Source organism: Balaenoptera acutorostrata, chromosome 14, assembly GCF_949987535.1.
Source record: "Balaenoptera acutorostrata chromosome 14, mBalAcu1.1, whole genome shotgun sequence".
Classification (NCBI taxonomy): domain Eukaryota; kingdom Metazoa; phylum Chordata; class Mammalia; order Artiodactyla; family Balaenopteridae; genus Balaenoptera; species Balaenoptera acutorostrata.
This window is the reverse complement of record NC_080077.1, coordinates 74,530,865-74,557,188: the sequence shown is the minus strand read 5'-3', so window position 1 is coordinate 74,557,188 and position 26,324 is coordinate 74,530,865. Positions and strand designations below refer to the sequence as shown.

The 26,324-nt window shown below is 39.4% G+C and overlaps 1 protein-coding gene across 3 annotated transcripts in view; it reads left to right on the top strand.

Annotated features, from left to right (window-relative positions):
* The window catches only part of LOC103002221 (cytochrome b5 reductase 4), an 85,173-nt gene that overhangs the window by 16,435 nt on the left and 42,414 nt on the right, over nucleotides 1-26,324 (top strand). For all 3 annotated transcript variants that reach the window (XM_057527943.1, XM_057527942.1, XM_057527944.1), the window contains exons 3-4: nucleotides 11,372-11,472; nucleotides 16,386-16,467. In XM_057527943.1, coding sequence (XP_057383926.1) covers nucleotides 11,372-11,472; nucleotides 16,386-16,467 — 183 coding nt within the window. The remainder of the gene's footprint in view (nucleotides 1-11,371; nucleotides 11,473-16,385; nucleotides 16,468-26,324) is intronic.

The window sequence follows — 26,324 nt, the reverse complement described above, 5'->3', positions numbered from 1 at the left end:
CTGAACTTTGCCTTATATCAGTAGGGGAGGAGGAGGACAGGGCAGAGGGCATGGGGTGTGAGCAGTTACTCTGCCTGCCTTCCAGTGCTAGAAGTCATCTGTTTCATATCAGCGTAGGATCTCGGCCTGAGTGGGCTTTCTGTCCCTCCTCTAGTGTTGACCTTACATTTGCCTAATGTCAATGCAGGGTGAAGGAGGATGTGTGTTTCCTGCCCTATCCAGCAGCAGCTAACCTTGGCCTCATATCAGTGCAGGGACTTGAGTGTGGGAGGCTTTACCATCCCTTCCCAGCAACAGACTGCGTTTGCTGCGTGTCAGGGTTGATCTGCAACATGGGTGAATTTCTTGCTCCTTCCTCAGCAGTAGCTGATCACCTTGTACTCCTGCAGGCCCAAAGTACAGATGGCCTTTTCTTGGTACTCCTGCTCTACCCTCAAGTCTTTGAGCAGGTACTACACACCTGGACCACCTATGGACCTTTCTCAGGTCTGCCCTGCTCACGCAATTTCCCATGAGCATCTCATGAAGTGCAAGACTATGAAAAAAGAATTGACTGGATGCAGAATCCCTTTGTTTCTGAGCCTCTCAGCGTTCTAAATTGGCACTAGTGCACACTGGGCCCTAAAAGAGTTTGTTAAAATTTCAGTTGTTTTATAGCAACATCTCTTTGGCTGTGCTCTGTCAAAGGTGAAGTGGTTCATATGTCCCATTTCCTCAGAGGGGCTTGTCACTCTGTGGAATTTAGATATTTGGTTGCCTTACCACCTCACCTCTCTGATGGGCTCAGAAACTTGCAGCGTTTTGGGACTTCCCTGGTGGCGCAGTGGCTAAGAATCCACCTGCCAATGCAGGGGACACGGGTTCGAGCCCTGGTCCAGGAAGATCCCACATGCCACGCAACTACGGAAGCCCGCGTGCCTAGAGCCCGTGCTCCGCAACAGGAGAAGCCACCGCAATGAGAATCCCGCGCACCACAACAAAGAGTAACCTTCACTCACCGCAACTAGAGAAAGCCCGCACGCAGCAACGAAGACCCAACGCAGCCAAAAATAAATAAATAAAATAAATAAATTTATATATAAAAAAAATCCTCAAAAAAAACTTACAGTGTTTTTGGATTATCTGGCTTTTTTCTTTTTGTTAAGGGTGGGAGCAATTTTTTCTTGTGGCTTTCTACTTCTTAAGTTCATCATTACACCTTTTTTTTTTTTTCTTTTCCCAGCCATGCCGCTCAGCTTGCAGGAACTTAGTTCCCTGACCAGAGAATGAACCTGGGCCCTCAGCAGTGAAATTGCGGAGTCCTAACCACTGGACTGCCAGGGAATTCCCCATCATTACATTTTAATTAATCTTTGCAGCTGGCTTGTTTCGGAAAATAGGAAATAACTCAAAGCATAAGGACATATTTGGGGTTTTTTTCCAGGTAACTAATAGCAAGGCAGTTCAGTGTTGGTAGCTGTCATTGGTAGCCCTAAGGCACAGGCAAACAGAGGGAAATGATCCCAGGGAATAGGAAAGAGTGGGGTAGTCGGAAAACTGATCTTTTAGAGATAGGGTGTCTTGTTTATTACTGGTGTAAGTTGCAAATCCAGTTTAAGAATAGTAAATGTGTCTGGTGCTAATAATGTTTGGTCATTATTCTTTCTAGGAGAAGTCTGTGGATTTTTTTCAAAATACTCAGAGTGTAACTGACTGCTCAGACTGTTTGTTAATTTTTCATGCTTTTACAGGTCAGTTTCCTTTTAATGAAACTGTTAAATGCCAGGGCTCTTTTTCCTAATACTAATAATGTAACATAAGATGACCTTTGATACTTATGGCCAGTCAACCTTCTGAAGTGCTTGGAGGCCTTTATTACATTCCATTTAAATTTTCCTGGGCAAACTGAGGCATTCAGACCAGATTCTTTTAGCTCTTTTGTTAATTAGACTGGCCATCATTGAAGTCATTTGGTGCAGTTTGAAGCTCTGAGTTATACTCAGGACAGTTGCTGTCTGGTTCTCATTTCTCTGAGGTAGCGCTGGTCTCATTTCTAGTCTTTGCTTTTTTTCCTCTTAAAAACTGCACCAGAGCTTGACAATTAATAAGTACTTAAGATAGTAATTTTAATTTTAGAGACTTTTGTCAAATGTTCTGCCTCTTCATGGTGAGAGTGACGGCCCAGAAAGCTGAATGGAAGTTCCACGTGTATGGGCAGAACATTTTTTTATGAATTGACTGGGGGCAGTGGCAGGGATCCCCAGCCTACTATCTATAAATCTTTTCTTTTAGGCTACAATCTTCCAATCATCTGCAAATAAATGTTCTGCTGCGATGGGTGGTAGGAGGTGGATCTTAGTGTTTTGACATGTAGACTTTTACTTTTCATTTTTAGTTCAAGCCCCTCCTCCACTAATTGCTGCTTCCCTGAGTGTAATGTGTCTCTGGTTCCTTGTCTCTAGAGAGTAAACCTACACTTCTTGTGGGTTGGGAAAGGGGCTTATTACTTGGTTGCCTCCTGCACCCTCACTTTCAGAACTACCTGGAGTCTCTCATTACTGTACCTTTTGGGGGTTCTGCTGCACATATTGGCTTTTTTATAGGTTCCCCTCCAATTTACACATAGGCCTTATTTCGCCTTTCTTCACTCTGCTAAGTAAATTATTGCTTATCATTTGGCTTTCAGTCTTCCAAAACTTTATTGCTCTCATGTCCTCTTCTGATTTCTGTGTCTCTGTGGTTTTATGTCTTATTTATTCTTTGTAGTCATTAGGAAGATTGCAGGAATGTGAGAGGCAAATGTGTGCTTTTAATCCCAAAGTCCTGAGATACTCTATTATCCAACACCTTGCAAGCCTACATTCTATTATATTATTCTTAAATACCAAGGCCACATTTACTTTAAATCATTGTAAAATCCATTTATCTTTCATTAATATCTTTTCCATTTGTCTCTATTGAAATTAGCAAGATAATTGCCTAGTTTTCTAAAATATTAGGCAGAATTCTGCTCTTAGGTGTAACTGATTAACTCCTTTTGGACTAAAACCCCAGCAAATACTGACTGTAAATTGACAATAACATATTTAAAAAAAAAAAAAACTATCTAAAAACACTGGTGAGCAACCAAAAGCAGACAGAAACTAGAGGGTAAGGGTCATCTATATTTAGAAGAAGGAACTGTCGCTGGGTGAATTGCCATTTCCTGTGGCATTTGACTTGAGGTCATGCCCAAGTTGGTACTGTGAAGGGTGGCTAAAATTCAGATGGAGACTCCCAGTCTTGAGTTGAAGAACTAGATGACAGAATTTGGCTGGCCTGAAGAACTAGATGACAGAGTTTGGGGCATTTGTACTAACTGAAAAATGAGGAAGAAAATCCAGAAAAAGAGATCCAGAGAGGGATATAAACTGTCTAAATCTTGCATACGAATGAACTCTAGGCAGCCTAACTAAGGCTAAAAGGATTGAACAGAGGTTTTAGTTTTCATTCCCCCAAAGGGGAAACAGAGTTTAGAGTTTGAGTCCAGTCAAGTTAATTGCCTACTAAAACAGTCAGTACTCTTTGGAGGAATGTAACAGAATCCAGAATTTCTACAACATACTATTTACAGTGGCCAGAATATAATCCAAAGTTTCTAGACATGCTCAAGAGAAAAGGCAGTTATTAGAGACTGACCTGGAGATGATCCAGATGTTGAATTTAGTTCACAAGGATTTTAAAGCACCTATTACAGCAATACTCAAGGAAGTAGAGAAACATAGATGTATAATGAATGAACAAATAGGAAATCTCATCATTGTTCATAATGAATGAACAAATAGGAGACTATAAAAAATGGGAATGTAGAACTGAGAAATACAATATATGAAGTAAAACATTTTACCAAATGGGCCTAATAGCAAATTGGACCTAACAAAAAGGAAGCTTAGTGAACTTGCAGATAGATTAATAGAAATTATCTGTAGAACAGAGAGGAAAATGACCAAAAGTGAAATGAATGGAGGCTCAGGAACCTCTGGGATAAAATAAAAATGTCTAATATATATTTATTTGGAATTCCAGAAGGAGAGGAATGGCAGAATGGAACAGAAAAATATTTGAAGAAATATTGGCCCAAAATTTTCCAAATTTGGTGAAAGACATAAAATTGTCAATTCACAAGCTTAGCAAATCCACACATGATCAATGCAAAGAAAATCACATAGGGACACATGATATTCAGACTGCTGAAAGCCAAAGATAAAATCTTGAGAACAGCCAGAAGAAAAACACCTGGACGCTATAAAAAGGACTGCTGAAGAGAATAAAATAACACCATCAATTCTGAATTCTATATCATTAAAGATACTTTAAGGATACAGATGAAATAAACACTTTTTTGGATAAACAAAAACTACGAATTTAGTATCAGCAGACCTATACTACAAGGAGCTCTAAAGGAAATCCATCAGGTTAAAGGGTAATGATACCAGATGGAAACTGAGATCTTTAGGAAATAGTAAATATGTGAGGAAAGAGACAGGATTACTTTTTTTCCTCTTTTAAAAAATACATGACTTTCTAAAGCAAAACTATAACATTGTATTGTGGGGTTACATAAAGTATCAGGGATGGAGGGTGGTGAATTGTTCTTACATTACATGTGAAGGGGTACAACATTAACTCAAGTAAACTGGTTAAACTTAGGGATATACTGTAACCCCTAGAACAGTCACTTAAAATATAATGCAGATAGGTATACTAAAAAGCCAATAGATAAAATAAAATGAAATTCTCAAAAAATATTTGGTTCGCCCTAAAGAAGTCAGGGAAAGAGGAATAGAGACACAAACAGAAAACCTGGAGGAAAAAAAAAGAAAAAAGAAAACTTGGGACTGAGGAGGGAGACTAATAAGATGGTAGCTCTGAATTCAATCACATCAGTAACTAATTTAAGTGTAAATGGACCAGTTATTCTAATTGAAAGATAAGAGATTTTCTGTGTGTGTATATGTATCAAGACCTAACTACGTGATATCTGTGAGAGATACACTTTAAATATAAAGACAGGTTGAAAATAAATGTGTAGGAAAAAGTATACTAGCTAAATAGTAAATATAGGGAATTCCGTGGTGGTCCAGTGGTTAGGACTTGGTGCTTTCCCTGCCCTGGGCCTGGGTTCAATCCTTGGTCGGGGAACTAAGATCCCGCAAGGCGTGTGGCATGGCCAAAAAAAAAAAAAAAACAGTAAATATAGTAAGATTGGGCTTATATTAATAGCAGATATAAAACTATTACCAAAGAAAAGACTCTTACTAGAGATAAAGACATTTTATAATGTTGAAAAGGTCATTAGGAAGACTTTATGCCTGATAACAAAGCTTCAAAATACATGAAGCAAACATTAATAGAATTGAAAGAAAAAATTCAAATCCATAACCATTGTGTATTTTAACACCCTCTTCTCAGCAGTTGTTGGAACTAGATAAACATCAGACATAAAATAATGAAAACAATATGCAGTTTCTTTACTGAACACAGGATGGCAAAGTAGTCACAGTACTTGCAAAGCTGGATCTGTGTATTTGAATACAGTGAAATATGCCGTGATTTTACTATGTGAGCACACCCTTTTCCTTCATTTATTGTAGAGCCAACAAAATGAACAGTGGTGATTAGTGAAATAAACAGGAACACTGCAGTACACTAGCATAATACTTTGTATATACATGATAGACATTAAATAAACTTTTGTTGAATTAATGTAATGTGGGGCTTTGGAGTTACATTTGTGTTTGAATTTTAAAACAAATTATTTTAAAAGCTAATTATAAAAATACCACTTTTACTTATAGCAGTAGTTCTCAAACTTTTTGGTTTTAAGATCCCTTTACTCCTTTAAAAATCACTGAGGACCCCAAAGAAGTTTTATTTATGATGGTCATATCTATTGATGTTTACCCTTCAGAAATTAAAATTGAGAAATTGAAAGAATTTAAAAATAAACTCACTGTATGTTATCATAAATAATAATATTTTCATGAAAAATAACTATATTTTCCAAAACAAAACATAGAAAGTGACATTGTTTTACATGTTGGCAAATATCTTTAATGTGTGGCTTAATAGATAACAACCATATTCTCATATCACCTTCTGCATTTAATCTTATACACTTGTGAAAGAATTTTTTTAAAAAGGCAGGCAGCATCTTAGTATTGCTATGAAAAAGTTTTGGCCTTGGACCACCAAAAGAGTCTTGAGCTTTGCAGGAGCCCCCAGACCAGACTTTGAAACTCTCTGACTTACAACATAGAACAAAGAAAAAGTGAAAAATTACTAGTTAGTGGGTGTGTGGCCTGAACCATGGGGATGCCCTTCCCTCCTTATTGGTGGGCTATTAGGGTTCACATATATGGGTACCTAACCTGAAAAATTGTGGGAGCCCCATCTGGGAGCTAGATTAATAGATATAAAAGGTCCACTTGAGTCTTCCATTGTGCTGTGTCATCTAGAGCTGGGGGTTGAGAATAGTTTGGGTCATGCTGCAATCCAGTTCTGAGTTCAGTTATCTGAGATATGAGGTGTGATTCAGGTTCCACAGGTGGCAAAAGGCTTTTCGTCTCTAAGGGGAGTTGGAGTAGTGACTAAAAAAAGAGCGGTCTGGAATTGGAACCTTCACATATTGCTGCAGAGAATGGAAAACAGTTCCACAAAAGGTTAAACATAGATTGCTGTATGACCCAGGAAGTTCACTCCTTGGTATATACTCAACAGAAATACAAATATGTGCCCATACAAAGCCATTTGCACAAATGTTCATAGCAGCATTATTCATAAAAGCTAAAAAGTGGAAACAACCTATATGTCCCCGAGCTGATGGATGGATAACTAAAATGTAGCCCATCCATACATGAAATATTATTCAGCTGGAAAAAGGAATGAAGTACTGATACATGCAACACCATGGATGAACCTTGAAAATAGTATACTAAGTGAGAGAAGGCAAACACAAGAGACCACAAATTGTGTGATTCCATTTATGTGAAATGCCCAAAATATATAAATCTAAAGAGACAGAAAGTACCTTTGCGGTTACCTGAGGCTGGAGAGGATGGGAGGAATGCTACCTGAAGAATGTTTCTGCATGTTTTTAAATTGTACTATGTTATGTGGTCCATGGCCCCTGTGTAGGGACTCAAATCTTTGCAATATCAATATCAAAAACTCGAAGGGAGTCTTGTGCCTTTAAAGAACTAATGAGTCTCTGTTTGTTTGTTGTTCCCTTTTAATACTTTTTAAGATCAGGTAATGAGACCACTGTAACTAGGGTCTCCTTTGGCCTTAGCTGCTAGGAAGTTCAGGACCACATTTAATTGCTCAATCATAGTAAAGCTGTTAGCTAGGCTAGGCAACTAGTATATTTTCTTTTCTTTTACACGTTTTAGTGTGTGTTTTTAAAATTTGTACACACAAACTTAAAGTTAATATATTACTGTAAGATGCCCATAGTCTTTATCAGTAGCAGTTGGGGTTTAAATTACAACAAATAAAAACATACGTGAAAAACCAGAGGCAGCATTTGCCAAGATGGAAGAGTTCTTTGCGTGTAAAATGGCAACGTTAGTTTTCAGGTTATACCTGAAATGATATTGATCCTTGAACTAAGCTTTTCAACAAGCAGTTTTAAACTAGGCGTTGGTACTGGATGGATCCAAGCAGATGCTGGATGACCCTGTATGCTGTGTGCACATGCTGTCTACACATCCTGTAGAGGTGAATCCTGTACCGGATGCAAGAGCAGACTAAAGATTGCCTGTAGAATTCTCCCAGTTTTAAGACTGTCATTCTGTGATTGAATTGGTAATTTTGAAGCGGCTGATTTTTATTCTAGGAACTTATTGGAGAACTCAGAGTTCCAGACATATAACAGAAACAAGATAATTTACTGTGAAAATATTAGAACAGGTTCTACCAGTACCTTGCCTAAAGAGCTCAGTGTAGCTGTTGTTCTGACTGTGTGCTTTCAATTGCACTGCAGCTCTGCTAGGATGAATTAGCTATAAAATATACCCCTGAAAAAATATATATATACCTCTGAATATTGCTAGGGCATTTTAAAATAATGTATCGATATTTAAACACTAGAGTATATATTCTTAGTAGAACTGCTGTATTTCGGTTTCAGTAAGTTGTTCCTTCTCTTTTTTTTCCCCCAGTTTCATTGAGATATAATTGACCTATAACATGGTATAAGTTTATGGTGTATAACATTATGATTTGGAGTATGTATATATTGTGAAATTAAGTTGCTTTTCGTCACAGTACTCAGTCAATCCTTTTCTTGTATCTACTCCTGGTTAGAGTTTAAAAAAAAAAACTACAGAAAATAAAATATAAGCACAAAGGAGGGGATAGATAGATGGGTAGGTAGGTAGGTATCCTCCCTAAGTCCCCCTCTACCACTGAAAGTCATCCATGTAAATGATCTAAAAGCAGCAGTTGGGCTGTGACCAGAGGATCTTGGTCTCAGCCTAGTTTTGCACCATTTAGGATTGATGTTTCATGAATCCATTCCTGCCCATTTTTGTTCTTAATGTCATTATTAACATTTAGGTTTTGCAGATTTATTAATAGCCTAGCATCAAATTGAGATTATGTCCGTTGGTTCGTAAATACTATTTGTTTATATTTAATGGGCAATCAGTTGTGCAAATCTGCCACACCTGAGCAATTAGAGCTTTAGGAAGAAGTTAATTGCATCACTGCAAAATTTGGAACGTTGTAAAATTAATTTCTAAAAATCAGGTGGTAAGAACTCATAGGAGTCTGGAAACTTGCATGTGAGAAATTACTATCTAAAAGCCATGTATCGGGGCTTCCCTAGTGGCGCAGTGGTTGAGAATCTGCCTGCCAGTGCAGGGGACACGGGTTCGAGCCCTGGTCTAGGAAGATCCCACATGCCGCGGAGCAACTAGGCCCGTGAGCCACAGCTACTGAGCCTGCACGTCTGGAGCCTGTGCTCCGCAACCAGAGAGGCCGCGACAGTGAGAGGCCCGCGCACCGCGACGAAGAGTGGCCCCCGCTCGCTGCAACTAGAGAAAGCCCTCGCACAGAAATGAAGACCCAACACAGCCAAAAATAAATAAATAAATAAATAAATTTAAAAGCCATGTATCGTACAAATAGAATACAGTAAAGCATGAGGGAAAAGCATAAAGCTAGGTTCTTGTTTTCTTCGGCTACAATCAGAGGTGCAAATTTTAGTTGTTAGGAAATGCTTTTGAAAAGGTAAAAAGGAAGGAGATAGGGGAGGAAGAAAAAGAGGGAATAGCGAGCCTCTGGACCAGAGGAAATGCACCTGTTGCATCTTGGGGCTGGGTTTAAAGTCTCATGATTAGCAAATTACTGACGCTGCCAAGTGTGGTTGGAGCTAACATTTCTTGGGCTGAGACACTAACAATCTTAATTCCTTAAAGTGAGGGATTTTATAGGCGTTCCTGATTTCGTGCATTTGAAGAGGATGGGACATTCTTCAGGTCCAGAGTGATCCTTGTCCATCAGAAGGAAGATATGAGAGGACAAGGGTTCATCTAAAGGATTGGCAGGCAGCAGAGAACACCGTGAGATGTCTCAGGCTTTCTCTGGTGATCAGGGGTAGTTGTTAAGCTGCCTGGTCATCTTTCCACTGGTTGCTGAAATACATGGGATTCCATCACAGAAAGTTAGATGATCGTGTGTTACAGATTTCATGTTCCTGAGAAACTCTAGAACCCAAGTCAAGGTTTGGTTGCAGAGAAAGTTTGGAATTCTTTTGTTTGGAACGCATTCTCTATCTTTAAAAGCCTATTGGGAATAATTCTGATCCTAATCATTACTTCAGACATTTGTGGTCTGTGGAATTTGGAGCATTAAACAATCGCAAAAATTCCTTCTAAATTTGGCGGGGAAAGGTGAATGGGGAAGGGGAGACAGGGGAACTCTGCCAGTTGTTTTTTTTTTTTTTTTTTTTTTTTTACTTTTCCTGACTTTTTTGGAGGATGCTGGAAGAGAGATTTTGTGAATTTACTTCTTTTTGTGAATTGCCTTTAAGCAATTTTATAAAGAAACCTGGACTGCTTGGTTATTTTCCAGAATTAAACTGGTGGAAAAATTACAGTACCTTTCTTGAGTCTGAAATTCAACTACTTTCCTTCCAAGATTATTATATAGGATGAACATTTTAAATTATCTGAGGTTATTTAAATTCATGGAAGTCATTACATAAGAAGGAATAGTCCTGGATATAAGAAAACCAGTTGTCCTCCTTGCACTCTTGAGGAGTCTTGAGGGCTGGATTTGTCTGCTCTCTAGTTTACTACAAGTGAAGGATTAAAAAGGAATTCACTTCCTTGGGAAGGCTATTCATTGAGCTGTTCTCCTGTATTTCTTGTTCCCTATTCCTTCTTCTTAAAAGATAAAAACATAGTTAAATATATGAACAGATAAAGTAAATATTGGGGAAGATGAAAGGATTATTAAGATCTAAACAATAATCTTGGTTCCTTGGGCAACTGCAGAAAAGAATTGTGCTTGCTTTCGCAGACCGTGCCTCAGTGGCCCAATCACCATCTCAGCCTTTGCCGAGATGATCAATATATGGATGACAGCTCCATTCTTTTTCATCAGATTCTCCTGCCAGGGCAGTAGAGGACGATGAAGTTGTAATATGAGAGAGAGAGGTAGGGGGAGAGAGAAGTGTTAAATATTATATATGGTGTTTCATTATTTCTTTGCGTTAGGAGGCAGTTCTCTATAGGTCTTTGCACACCTGCATAGCTTGCGAGCAGACGCGCCGACTGTCATTGTTCTAGGCAGTCTTTTCAGGGATGTTTGCATAGTGAACAACCTTAGATGGTAGAGCTAGTGCCTCCCTCTAGAGCAAAGGACAGCTTTGCTTACTGTTCAGTGTAATAGAGGTCATGTCTCCCTCCAGAGCAAAGGGCCAGGTGTATTTACTGCCCATTAGTAAAGGTTCGAGCTTCTTAAGCTCAAGGTTGCTTTTCCGTCATGAAGCACATTGAGTTTACAGGTGTTATCTGGCCCTCTTCACATAGCTCTGTGGGAACTGGGGTTCAGGGAACTCATGCAGATGCTGATATTCTAGTTACCGCTACTGATGTAAGTACTAAGCTCTCCTTTGTTTCTAACCTGGGAGTCTCGTGTTTTCTGTCAGGACCCATGAAACCGGCAGGCTAACTTGTTAGCTTGCAAGTAGGGTGAAATCTCAGACCCCTCATATTCTTAATACTTCTAAATGATGGTTTGTTAAATGGAATGTATTTGGAAAAATGTATTGAAACTTCGATTTCTAATCTGTACAGTTTGTAAGAAGTTCATTTAGGGTGTTATTTCTCCTTATTTGATGCAGGCTTTGTTTATAACGTCAGCCCGTATATGGAGTATCATCCTGGTGGAGAAGAGGAACTTATGAGAGGAGCAGGATCGGATGGTACTGACCTCTTTGATCAGGTAAGGTGCTGGAAGTGATCGTCCCCTCACAGTGGAAGAGTGCTCTTTTGTTCAGCAGCGCGACAGTGGTAGAAGGAAAGAAAATAGGGGCATAAACTTCAGATGTGTGGCTTGAATTCTGAAGTGTGGGAAGATGCTCATAAGTAACAACTGTTCATTTAATTTGCCTTTGAATTATTTTACTAACATTTTAGAGTTGCTCTCAGATCTGTATCTGGGAGTTCACTCTTAAGTGTTTGCTGCTCCTCTGCTGGCAACAGTTTACTCAGTTTTGATCAATTTTGATTATGATGATGACTGACTTAGAGGAGGCGGTGACCATTAGAGGAAATAACAAGTCCCTTAGCTTCTTTGCTCTTAGTCTTTGCTCATTTGGGGATTGTTACATAATCAGCCTGTCTTGCTGTAGTAAGTCTGCATATTATGTAGAAAGATCATTAATGAATAGAAAACCTATTTTTCCTAGAGATAGCAGAGATTCTGTAGTATGTGTCAAAAGATATTTAAATTAGTCACTTTTCCCCCGTATATTTATTAAAAACAATGATTAGCTCTTATACTGTTTAAAAATCATGTAGAATATGATGATTACTATCAATTGGCTGAACTGCTATTTTGAAACAACTATCTTGAGAAGAATAGAAATTTGCCTTTGTCTCACAAATGCTTTATTTTGTATTTTAGCGATGATTAACCATGTTGTAGTATTGGGTTTTTACCATTTGAGATACCTGAATCAGATTGGGTTATTTTTAGAGTTGCATTCTGAACAAATGAAATTTGATTTCTGTTCCTCTTACCTTCTCATCCATTATAGGATTTATTTTTTGACCAGGATACCAGAAATATAATTTGTTTTGTATTTTAATGTACTTACTTGCATCTGCTTAAATAACCGAATCTCATTTGCTGTTAATGTTTTTCCTGGGTTGGAGAAAAGTCATTCTTACCCATTGGTGATAATAGGATTCTCCTTGGGAGGTCCTTATTGCTGATTTAAATTCCCGTTGTCATTTGATATTTGTTATTGGCTAGCAGTGCAAGCCAAATAGAAAGTTTGGGAACATTTGCCGGAAAACTTGTCTACCATACTTTTATCTGTCCTGTGTCAACTGAAAAAAAATTCACAATGTGAGAGTTGTGAGTTAAGTTTTATTTGGGGCGAAATGAGGACTATAGCCTGGGAGACAGCATTTCAGAGAGCTCTGAGAATCTGTTCCCAAGAGGTAGGGGGAGAGGTCAATATTGTATATGATTTTAGTGAAGAGGGGTACGTGGAGTCAAGCACACATTTTGGCAGATGCTTACTGCTAGTTACGAGGAGCAGATGTCACCTTAAATGATCTTAGTGCTTTTCGAGATATGAGAAGATGCAGGAATTTGGGCTCATAAAATCATCTCCTGAAAATATCTAACTCTCTGAAGGCCTGTTCTGCCAGTTTTTCCCAGAGTACAGCGTGCGTCATTCCTGATCTCCACCCTGCACTCCTTTCAGGGGGTGTTGAAGGTCAGCAGCTGCAGTGGCTAGTGACTTAGTCCTTGAAGAGGCAAGACGGCAGGTACCAGTTTTTAGTTGGCGCCTATAACGTCTTGATGCTGAATGTACTCTTCCACAAGAAGAATTTCCAGTAACATCTAGTCCTATTCATATTTCTTAGTGTTGTGCGATTATATGGACCTTATTGAAATAAGCTTGTTTTGGGGAAGTCACAAGAACTGCTATATTGTTAAATTCTTTAGCAGTTTCAACAATACTTGTGTTGACCAAAAAAAAATGCACAACCTAAAAGTTGAGAATTATGTTTTATTTGAGGCGTTACTGAGGACTGTAGTCCGGAAATAGCCTCTCAGATAGCTCTGAGAAACTGTTCCAAAGAGATAAGGGAGAAACCAGGATATATAGGAGCTTTTGCTGGGAAAAAACATGTAGTAGAACATCAAAACATTACTACTAATCACAAAAAGCAGGCATCTCAGTTAATTATTTTAGTGCTTTTCTGTGTATGGGAAGATGCACGAGTCTGGGCTTGTTGAAATTGTTCCTTTAATATGCACCTTAACTCTCTAGGGCCAGTATCCTCTTTTTCTCCATTCTGAATTCCTCTTAGGCCACACCATAGGGGGCGGCTGCAGTGGCTTGATGGCTTTATGGCTGCAACATCCTTTGATTACTGAAATGTCAGGCTACACTCTTTGTCCACACTTTAGTTACCAGATAGCTGCATTCCCCTTGGCTTTAATAAGACCAGTGATGTTTATTTATGACTTTTACTCACCACAGAAGTAAACAACTTTATAAAATTCTAGAAACAGTGGTGAAGCTTCTTATATCTTTAATATCTAGTATTTGAGTTGTACAAAGAATATTAAGTAATCTCTTTATTGTCAGACTTCTGTCTCTAGTTTTGATCTCACTTCTGACTTCTCGTTTCGTATTTCCAGTTGGCTGATGGGCAATTTGAAAACCTGTTGGCAGTTGAACTCAGTGTGACCTCAAATAATATCAACTCATCTTCTTCCCTTTGTTTTTTCTACTGTTTCCTCTTTCTGGAAATGGGAACTTGAAACCACTTGAGTAATTTTTGCCTTCTCTCATTGTGTTATTGAAGTGGTCACCTGGACCTGTGCCAGGGTCTTGGCCCAGGCCGAGATCCCTTGTCTCAGCCTGGGAGGTTCTTTTTCTGCTTGGATTCGTATAGCCAATAACAAAACCAGTGCTGAGACTGGAACAGCACATGCTTTATTCGGTGGCCAAAGAATGGAGAAGCAAGAACTAGTTCGCAGATCAACTTCTCAACCTGACTCAGGCTGAGACACCATATATATAGGAAGGTTGAGGTAAAATGGAGGGAACTGAGTAAAGAGTGGGAGGAATATTCATGACTTATCCGAGAACTGGGGGTGTGGTTTGGACCAGGAACTGAGGCAACACTCCTTTTCAGTCCTTTTTTGGGCTCTTCTGGTTGTTGTCATGGCAGTTGTCAGCTGTCATGGCGCTGGTGGGTGTGTCACTTAGAGCATGCTAATGTAGTACAGTGAGTGTATAATGAGGCTCAAGGTCCACTGGAGTTAGGTCTTCTGCCATTTTTGGGCCTAGTTAGTTCTAACCGGTTGTTTAGAAATTTCTTTAGGAGCAGCTTCCTCCTTTTGTATTTGGTCCTGAAACTCGATAAGGGTAGTTAGTTTCCGTCTGAGGGAGGGGCAGGAGTATGGTTCTGGGGCAACAGTCTTGGTAACAAATGTGCCTCAACGTCTAATCACTGGTGAACTTCTATGATGCTGTCTTTAAACATGGCACCTTTTCTCTCTTCCCACTGCCTTTAGGTCAAGTCATCATCACCCTCTCTAGTCCTAATATTTTAATACTGTCCCAGTATCTTTACCTTCAGTACCCATTTAGATAACATGACAGCTAGAATAGTATTCTTAAAGACAGTCGTCTTAGCACCTTGCTCTACAAGTTTCAGAGGCTCACCATTGACAGTGTAATAAATTCAAAGTCATTCGTCTGGCATTTGAGGGCCTAAAAATAATGTATCAAGGTAAATATTCTCAACATGCAACTTGCTTTGGAACTGAAGTGCTTTGAGCAAATCACCAGTTCCATGATTGACAAACCCCATACCTTTGTCTCCTTGAATATCCTTCTCCTTCATCTATCTGTTAAAATTCTACCCAACCCCATAGCCCCAGAGATGGTGCTTTACACGTTACTGGAGACTCCATAACTATTTGGTAAATAAAATTTCAATTTATATTAATTAGTGTGCATTTATAACTACATATATATTTTTTACATATTTGCTATTTTAGTGTATATTTATTTACTCAGGAACATACATAAAGATTCTGGTATCGGTATTATTTGACCTGATTATTTAGTGATTATATAGCGTTTATGGAATAATATATTATGGTTTTCCTTTACTGGTTATTTACAATTGGACTTCTAGGTTGTTGCCAATATTTTGCTAATATAACTAGTGCTGTGATGAGTATCCTGGTGCCTGCATCTTTGTGTTTACGCAAATATTTTCTCGGGTAAATTCCTGAATTACTGAGGGGAAGAGCTGCATATTTTAAGGCTTTTAATATATATTGAGAAGGTGCCCCCCCAGAAAGGTTGTTTAAATTTAATTCCCACTAGTAATTCTGGCAACAAATACTGTCAGTTGTTTCCCTTGAAGTGACAGTCTCACTTTGTTCATTTAGAAGAAAATGTCTATCAGATACCCAAGTCTGAGTAACCAGTTTATAGGTCATTCTTTTTCTTTTATGGATAAACAGCCTGTCAAGAAAAAACAGTTTAATAGGCAAATCAAACAGTTGCCTAAGTGTTTTTCCTCGCGGCAACCATCTTACTTAGCAGCAGAAGTGTTTTTGAGAACTTCCCATTTTGTCACGCAGCATATAAAAAAGACCTGTAACCAAGGCTTGAGGTTTAAGAAAATTAATTGTTTTTTCTACTTCATGAAGGATATTCTTAAATGAAACCAACTCCCTCCAGCCCCGTGGGTCTGTGGTGGTAAACAATGTAATGATGGAGACCACTGCCTTGATTTGTGCTAAGGTGCAAACTGTTTTACCCACCATTGCTATTTCAACATCACTGCAAATGTCAATACAGTGAAAAAGGCAGATAACATCTTAGTATTATTATGAAACTAATCGAGACCTCGTGGGTATCTGAAAGGGCATCAGGAACCTCCAGAGGTCTGTAGACAACACTTTGAGGACATTGTTCTAAAGTACCTATATATGCTCCCATTTTGTCACTCCCTTGTTGGCTAATTGAATCTGCTTCTTAGTTTTTCAGAGCCGTGTAAGAATATTTAGTTTTCATCAGAAGAAAGTTAGGGCATCTCATGGAGTTAGAGTCATGTTGCTTTTCTGCTATTTTTCTCCCACACCAGGTTCATCGTTGGGTCAACTATGAATCCATGCTGAAAGAATGCCTGGTTGGCAGGATGGCCGTTAAACCTGCTTTTCCTAAAGGTACGTGGAGCCAGGGCTAAACTGGCATTGATGTGTGATACACATGGACTGTCTTTTAGGTGGATTTCAGCAAATAGATTTAAAGAAATCACTAAATTGTTCTCATTTCACTGGGCTCCTGTTCTAGCCACTGTAAAGATTTTACTTTAGTTCTTTAGAATGAAACAATGACTTTACCTTAAAAATTTGGCAGGTTTTGAGAGAACATTCATAGTGTGGAGAATAAGCATAATGGAAGTGAAAGAACTTTATTTACTTAGTTTTCATTAGTCTTTTATTCTCTTGTTACATAGAGTAGCTCGAACAGTTGGTTAGAGGTGACTTTTAGACTAGTTTCCTAAAATTTAATTTTTTGAATATGTAATTGTATTCACATGACTCAAAAATCAGAAAATATAAAAAGTTATACAGTAAAATTTCCCCTCAGCTTTGTCTCCCATTTGCCTTGAACTTTTCCACTGATTGACTCTTTACCATAAAAACTGATTTTAAAGTACTTTTAAAAAAACCGATTGCTTGGGACTTCCCTGGTGGTCCAGCAGTTAAGACTCTGTGCTCCCAATGCAGGGCGCCTGGGTTCGATCCCTGGTCAGGGAACTAGATCCCACACACATGCCACAACTGAGATCCCACATGCCGCAACTAAAGATCCCATACACTGGAACGAAGATCCCATGTGCTACAACTAAGACCTGGTGCAGCCAAATAAATAAATAAATGTTAAAAAAACAAAACAAACAAACAAAAAAACGATTTCTTTCCCTTACCTTCCAAACTGCCACTCTACAATCGGCATGGTGTTGGAGATCATCTCTTTCCTCCTAAGCTTCTTTTGGAAGAGCGCCCTTTGAAAAGTTTAGACAGGCAATTGGAGTAGCAGGAGTACTTTGCTTAAATCCTTTACTGTGGATGGAACGGAGTCTTTTCTTTTGAACAACTCCTGATTTTGACATCCAAATTAAGAATACATTGGCTTGTTTGAGCTGACTCTGCTACTGTTTATTTAGTTCAGTGAGTTTTGCATTTCAAGGCCTTATTGTTAGAGGCCTGTGTCAGCTGTAGAGAAATAGCACAGGCGTACCTAGATTTGAACCCTAGCTCCATGGCCTATTGGCTGTACCATAAAGATGGCAGTTTCTGTCTCTGAGCCTCAAGTTTTTTCATCTGTACACAGTTTCATAGGGCTAAGAATTAACGTGAGTAAATTTGCATGAATGTAACAGAGGCTCAAAAAGGATTTTTTTCTTTCTCTTGCTATAAAACAAATAAGCAGTACATGCATACAGGCATACTTCGGAAGTATTGCAGGTTCAGTTCCAGACCACTGCTATAAAGCAAATATTGCAATAAAGCAAGTCACATGAATTTTTTGGTTTCCCAGTGCACATAAAAGTTATGTTTACACTCTACTCCAGTCTATTAAATGTGCAATAGCAGTATGTCTGAAAAAACAATGTACATACCTTAATTTAAAGACACTTTGTTACTGAGGAAAGCTAACCATCATCTGAGCCTTCAGAGAGTCGTAATCTTTTTGCTGGTGGAGGGTCTTGCCTTGATGCTGATGGCTACTGACAGAGCAGGGTGGTGGCTGCTGAAATTGGGGTAGCCGTGGCAACTTCTTAAGATAGGACAGCAGTGAAGTTTGCCACGTTGATTGATTCTTCCTTTCATGACGACTTTTCTGTAGAATGCAGACCTGTTTGGTAGCATTTTACCCACAGTAGGACTTCTTTCAAAAATCAGTCAGCCCTCTCAAACGCTGCTGCTGCTTTGTCAGCTAAGTTTCTGTAGTATTCTAAATTCTTTGTTGTCATTTCAACAATCTTACCAGCATCTGCACCAGGAGTAGATTCCGTCTCAGCAACCACTTTCTTTGCTCATCCATAAGAAGCAACTCCTCATCCGTTCAAGTTTTATCATGAAATTGTAGCAAGTCAGTCACATCTTCAGGCTCCACCTCTAATTCCAGTTCTCTTGCTGTTTCTACCATGACTGCAATTACTGCCTCCACTGCAGTCCTGAACCCCTCAAAGTCATCCAGGAGGGTTAGAATCAACTTCTTCCAATCTCCTGTTAATGTTGATATTTTGACCTGTTCCCATGAATCAGGAATGTTCTTGATGGCATCTAGAATAGTGACGCTTTTCCAGAAGGTTTTCAATTGACTTTGCCCGGGTGCATCAGAGGAGTCACTATCTGTGGCAGCTGTAGCCTTACAAAATGTATTCTTTAAATAATAAGACTTGAAAGTCTAAGTGACTCCTTGATCCACAGGGCGCAGAATGGATGTCTTGTCAGCAGGCGTGAAAACAACATGAGTCTCATTGAACATCTCCATCAGACATCCTGGGTGACCAGGTGCATTGTCAGTGAGCAGTAACATTTTGAAAGGAATCTTTCTTTTATGAGCAGTAGTTTTCAACAGTGGGGTTAAAATATTCAGTAAACCATATAATAAACAGATGTGCTTTATTATTCCATTTATAGAGCACAGGCAGAGTAGATTTAGCATAGTTCTTAAGGGCCCTAAGATTTTCAGAATGGTTAAGTGAGCCCTGGCTTCAACTTCAAGTCAGCAGCTGCATCAGCCCCTAACAAGAGAGTCAGCCTGTCCTTTGAAGCATTGAAGCCAGGCATTGACTTCTCCTCTCTAGCTATGAAGGTCCTAGATGGCATCTTCTTCCAGTAGAAGGCTGTTTCATCTACATTGAAAATCTGTTGTTTAGTGTAGCCACCTTCATTAATTATCTTCCTAGATCTTCTGGATAACATGCTACAGCTTCTACATCAGCTCTTGCTGCTTCACTCTGAACTTTTATGTTATAGAGATGGCTTCTTTCCTTAAACCTCATGAACCAACCTCTGCTAGCTTCATACTTTTCTTCTGTACCTTCCTCTCCTCTCTCGACCTTCATAGAATTGAAGAGATTAGGGTCTTGCTCTGAATTAGGCTTTGGCTGAAGGGAATGTCGTGGCTGGTTTAATCTTCTATCCAGATCACTAAAACTTTCTCCATGTCAGCAGTAAGTCTGTTTTTTTTTTTTTTTTTTTAATTTTTATTTATTTATTTATTTTTGGCTGTGTTGGGTCTTCGTTTGTGTGCCAGGGCTCCCCCTAGTTGCGGCGAGCGGGGGCCACTCTTCATCGCGGTGCGCAGACCTCTCACCGTCGCGGCCTCTCCCGTTGCGGAGCACAGGCTCCAGACGCGCAGGCTCAGCAATCGTGGCTCACGGGCCCAGTTGCTCTGCGGCATGTGGGATCCTCCCAGACCAGGGCTCGAACCCGTGTCTCCTGCATTGGCAGGCAGATTCTCAACCACTGCGCCACCAGGGAAGCCCCAGTAAGTCTGTTTTGCTTTCCTGGAGTAGCACTTTGGATTTTCTTCAAGAACTTTCCCTTTGCATTCACACTTTGGCCGACCGTTTGGTATAAGAGGCCTAGCTTTCAGACTGTCTTGGCTTTTGACATGCCTTCCTCACTAAGCCTAATCATTTCTAGTTTTTGATTTAAAGTGAGAGTTGTGGGAGTCTTCCACGCACTTGAACACTTAGAGGCCATTGCAGGGTTGTATTAATGGGCCTAATTTCAGATTGTTGTGTCTCGGGAATAGGGCGGCCCAAGGAGAGGAAGAGAGATGGAGAAATGGCCAGTCGATGGAGTAGTCAGATCACACATATTTTAGATTGAATTTGCAGTCTTATGTGGGTGCAGTTTGCGGTGCCTCAAAATAATTACAATGGTAACATCAGGTCACTGCTCACAGATCACCATAACAAATACAATAATGATGAAAAACTTTGAAATATTGCAGAATTACCAAAACGTGCCCTAGAGTCATGAAGCGAGCAAATGCGGTTGGAAAAATGGCACTAATAGACTTGCTCAGTGCAGGGTTGCCCCAAACCTTCAATTTTAAAAAACGCAGTATCCGTGAAGTGCAGTAAAGCAAAGCACAATAAAACCAGGTCTGCGTGTACACCAAAAGCAAACTAGTTTGAACTTTAGTGTCTGGCAGTTCTTCCAAACCAGTTTACTTTTGTAAACAAATCCCTTTCTTCTCTTAATGGCTCCTGAGTTCACCTATTCGCTGCCAGCAGGGGCCATGTTCTTAACGAAAGCTTCTAACTGACTAATTTTACCTCATCCTGAACAGTACATATCTTGTTTACACAGTCCGGCACTAAAGGTCATGTGCTTCTCTGTAACACCGTTCAGTGTGGTCAGAAAGCATGCCAGCTCCTTAGGCTTCTGTGTCATAGGAGACATGAAATTAATAAAAGGACCTTTCCGGTTTCCTTCCTTCCTCCCTGGAAATGAAAGACAGATAATCTTCAACATGTTTCATCACATACGGCAAACACCGTTTAAAATGAGCAGATTCCACAAGGAAGTCCCCAGATATTTCATTTTAAAAAAAAAAAAGGAGGGCACTAGAAGCAGCAGTCCAGGATGATAAGCTCGTTCTGATGCCTCCATTTCCCCAAAGCACTTATCAGATACTTGGAACGTAGAGCCACATGGGAATTTTAATGGTCACATAGGAAATGGGAGACCGGATCTTGGGTCTGTAAAGGCAGGGAGTTGGAGCTGAGATCCCTGCCTATGGCTTGACTCTTGAAGTCTATATGATCAGTGAAATGGGAAGGCTTGAAAAGAAATCTGTGCAACAACAAAGGGAGATGACAGGATAGTCTGCCTTGACGTTGTTTATGAGGTGATGGAGGAGAGGAAAGAGATATCTCCTTTCAGAATTTGTAACCACAGTCTTGCCCACGTAAGAGTTGGGAATTCAAATATATATACCACCTATGTGGTCTTAGAAACCTCAAACCGAGAAATAAGATGGTCTCCCATTACTGGTTTCCCTGCCTGCTTGGCAGATTTATGTACACATTTTTAATGGTGGAACAAACTTTCAACCTAAAACCCTTAAAATTCCCACAGGGACACATCACCAGTTATTAATGTACAGTAGAAAAATTAAACAATACTTGAGGAAGCAAGTCAGCAGAAACAAAAGCAGAATTTCACCCCTTGGACTTTATTATTTGTATACGAGTAATTATAAAAATAATTATGAATAAAAATAATTATGTTTGACGTGATTAGGAAAATAAGAATGAATTGGTAACATGAGTAAAGCAAGAGACTGCTAAAATAATCATGTAAAATTGAAAAAAAAATAGAACTCCTAGAAATGAAAAATGGAGCTGGTGAGATTAAAAAGTGCATAGCGTGAATAGTTAGAGTTTAGACGTAGTAGAAGAGTTGAGTGAACTGCCAGACTGAGCAGCAGACGTTGAACAGAATGTGGTGCATAGAAACAAAATGATAGAAAAATATGCAAGAGACGCGGAGGATAGAGCGATAAGATCTAACACTTGTCATCAGATTTCCAGAAGGAAGTAGTAGTGAGAATGAGGAAGAGGCAACATCTGAATGGCTGAGACTTTTCCAGAACTGGTAAATCACAAATCTCAGATTTAGCAAGTTCAGCAAATCCCCAATCAAGATAAATAAAAAGAAATCCACACATAGACTATACATGGTAAAACTGCAGACCACCAAAGACAACGGCCAGAGAGAGACAGGTTTACTAACAAACCAGTGATTAGTAAATTGACAGCTGATTTACTAGTGTAATTTACTGGCTGTTACTGCTAATTTACTAGAACATCAATAGGAGACAAGGAGAGCAGTATCTTGGAAGTTCTGAGGGAGAGCAACTGACAACCTAAAGTCATTCAGTAACAAGGATGAAATAAAGGTAGTTAAGACTAACAAAAACAAACAAACAGATTTATGAAACCAAAATCAGAAGGGTTGAGGAAACTGGGATTTCTGACTAGATCCTAATGGTGGAGAACTAAACCATAATGAATATTCCTTCTCCTTCTCACCACCTGGTTCAGGGAAGTGCAAACATATTTCTTATCCAGAATGAGAAATGGACTCTGAGATACTGTGTATTCATAAATTAAAAGTTTCCTTTTTCACACTGTCTCTGGCCCTGGGATTGGTTCCTGAGGCTGCATGATCCGTAGAAAGAGCCCAAGTTTCACAGAAACTAACATGGCTTCAGATCTCATCTCCGCCTCAAATTACACTCATAAGCTGTTGGTCTTCAGCATCAGTTAACAGAGCTGAGTGTTTTTGCTCAGCAGTGAAATGGGGTATAAGAATGAAACATCCCAAAGTCATTGTGAGGATTAAATAATGTTTGCTAACCACCTGATGCATTAGAAGTAACAGGTGGTGGGAATAGTAGAAGTGGTTATTGCTGTGGTGGCTACTTTTGCTCCTCGGCTCCGACAATACTGAGGCTGCTTACATTTTCTATTCCTTTGTATCCCTATAATTATCAGCATGTGTCTTACCATGGCTCTGCTTCTGGGAAAAATTAAGTATTATCATTATTATTGACAGGGCATGTGAGAACATGTTTATGAATCTCTGTTTCACTCTAAAGCCTTTTTGGATTATAAGTGTTTTGCTAGGATGAGGCCAGTAGCAGGTAGTGATGTGAGAGAACTTGCAAGGCATTAGGAAGCAAAGACAAGAATTTTACAAATCAGGAAAGTTGTTGACTGCAAGTAAATGGATCGGGTTTTTTGGAACAGTAGAGAATTAAGATCCAGCAAGATACAGTCTGAACTCCAAGCTAACCAGAACTAGTAGATCATATAAAAGGGACAGAGTAACTAAAGAGAAATGTTTAATGTGTCAAGAATGTTCATGATAATTAAAGTGAATGTTGTTTTAACAGTACCTCCTGTGCCTTTCATCTACAGGCAGAGATTGATCCTTGAAGTCTGCTGGCGTGAGACTTAAGGATAGAAACTATTAGATGGGGTGACCATGTAATTGTCCAAACTGGGGCAGACTGGAGAATGAATGGAGCCTCTATTAGTAGTTACACTGAGACAACAGGGGGCAGGCAGTAAACTGTAACTGTAGCAAACTAGAGACTATGTTCACTCTACAACTAGAGCTTCTAGATGAAATGGTAACAGAGGTGTAAACAGAGATGAAGTGGGAATAGAGGATGAAAACAGATTAAGTAGGAATAGAGGATGAAAACAGAGACGAAGTGGAAACAGTAGGTGGAGACTTGCTGACCTGAGGATTTATAGGGGGTTGGGGGGCTGATGGATACACTGAAGAGAAATGTTATATATGGGCTTCTTTCAATACGAGATCCTTGACACCATCTTTTAGGTGGGGTGACCTGCCAGACCCCAGTGCAGGGAGGAGCCAGAAGTAGCATTTTGTAGGCATCCCCACAGCTGAGCAGTCCTGGGAGGACAGTTTTCCATTTATCTACTGGCTTCTAGGGTAGGAGTGGTATCTGGGAAGAACACAGAAGAGCTAACATTGTCAGAATATAAAACACATAATACTAGTGGGTCCTTATCAAGAGAAGAATCAGTGGGTTTTTTATAATCCTTTGTTTAAAAAGTATTGTGGTTTGTATTGTGCTTTAGAAAGATACCAATAATGAATAAAGGGAGAAACTTTGCTTGAAAAGGTGAGCTTCAGTTATTGATTCCAAATGTGGAACACTTCATTCTCTGGCAAAGATGACAAGTGTTCTTTTTGCCCTTTTTTTAGTCCTTTGCTGTCATTATTACAGCCACTGGCCACATGTGGCTGCTATTGAGTATGGAAATACTCTCCAAATTGAGATGTGCTACAAGCGTAAAATACTGCATTTCAAAATTTAGGATGAAAAAAAGAATGTAAAATATCTAATAACTTTACATTGATTACATGTTGAAATGACAAGATTCTGGATATGTTGCATTAAGTAAAAATATATTATTAAAATTAATTTGACCCGTTTCTTGGTACGTTGTTAATGTGGTTATTAGAAAATTTTAAATTATATTTGTGGCTTGCATTATATTTCTTCTGGACAGCACTGTTCCAGATCATAAATGTACTCTTAAAATTTTAATATATTATATTTTTTAAATAGTCACATTTTCTTTATATATATATATTTTTATTGAAATATAGTTGATTTACAATATTGTGTTAATTTCTGCTGTACAGAAAAGTGATTTAGTTATATATATACACGCATACATACACATTCTTTTTTTTAATATTCTTTTCCATTATGATTTATCATAGGATATTGAATATAGTTCTCTGTGCTCTACAGTAGGACCTTGTTGTTTATCCAGTTCTATATATAAAAGCTTCCATCTACTAAACCCAACCTCCACTCCATCCCTCCCCCACCCCCTCCCCCTTGGCAACCACCAGTCTGTTCTCTATGAGTCTTTTTCTGTTTCATAGATAGGTTCATTTGTGTCATATTTTAGATTCCACATATAAGTGATATCATGGTATTTGTCTTTCTTGTTCTGGCTTACTTCACTTAGTATGATAATCTCTAGGTCCATCCATGTTGCTGCAAATGGCATTATTTCATTCTTTTTTATGGCTGAGTAATATTCCATTGTATATATGTACCACATCTTCTTTATCCACTCATCTCTCGATGGATATTTAGGTTGTTTCCATGTCTTGGCTATTGTGAATAGTGCTGCTGTGAACATAGGGGTGCATGTATCTTTTTGAATTAGAGTTTCTTCCAGATTTATGCCCAGGAGTGGGATTGCTGGATCATATGGTAGCTCTACTGTTAGTTTTCTGAGGAACCTCCATACTGTTTTCCATAGTGGCTGCACCAGTTTACATTCCTACCCACAGTGTAGGAGGGTTCCCTTTTCTCCACATCCTCTCCTCTCCAGCATTCGTTATCTGTAGAGTTTTTAATGATGGCCATTCTGTAAAATAGTCGCATTTTCTAATGGCATAGCCCAGTGTCAGGAATGTTTCTTCTTAATTTCTCATTGTTTTATCATGGCTTCTAATACTTTATGTTTTTAGTTTTCACAAGCACTTGCTGACTATAAAGCACTTAGAACCATAGATCAGTAGAATACTTTTGAGGTGGAAGAGGGATTTAGAGCTGTTCTAACACCCTCAGTTTAAAAGGGAAGATCCTGAGGCTTGTAGGTATATGTACCTTCCTTAAAGGCTACAGTAATTTAATAGGAGAAGCCCACCATTGAGAGAAATCCTGGGTGCTTCCTTTTGTAAGGCAGAAAATCACCTCATTAAAGTTATCCTCTTGCAAATAATTTATTTCTCTTTGGTATATGCCAGTGGTTCTTAACCTGGGTTGAGTTTGCTCCCCAGTGGACATTTGGCAATGTCTGGAGATGATTTGGTTGTCACAGCTGAACTAGATGCTACTGGCATTCCCGTGGGTAGAGGACAGGTCAGGGGTGCTGCTAAATGCCCTACAAGGCACAGGATACACTCCCACGACGAAGGATCATCCAGCCCCAAGTGTTCCTAGTGCTGACATGGAGAAACCCTCATATATGAATTAGTTTTTTATTCTTAAAAATGATGGTATTAGTGGCATCACTAATTGGGTGGGCTGGTTGCCAGCTGGGAGGTCAGCTTCTGTATAGTCAGTCAAAGTTCCCTCTTCTAGGAGCTACCGTTTCCTCATTGATAAAATGGGGACAGTTCAGGGCTCAAGTGGGTGGACAGAACACAAGCTCAGAGGCTTAGTACGGGGGAAGCAAGACAGTTACTAGTGGAGAGAAAGGGGCGGGTGTCATGATGAAGTGGACTTTACTGGCTGAGCAGATTTGCTTTCTCAGCCAGGCTGCCTTCATTTGCTTTTGTGCTATAGGTCCCACTGTCTGAGTGATTCCTGCCAGAAAGATATAAGGGACAGGTAATTAAAAATGGGGGGTGAGAAGTCCCTGGTCAGGGGGCAGATGCAGGCCTGAGCAGGAAGTGGGTCTTGCTGTATGATTGTGACT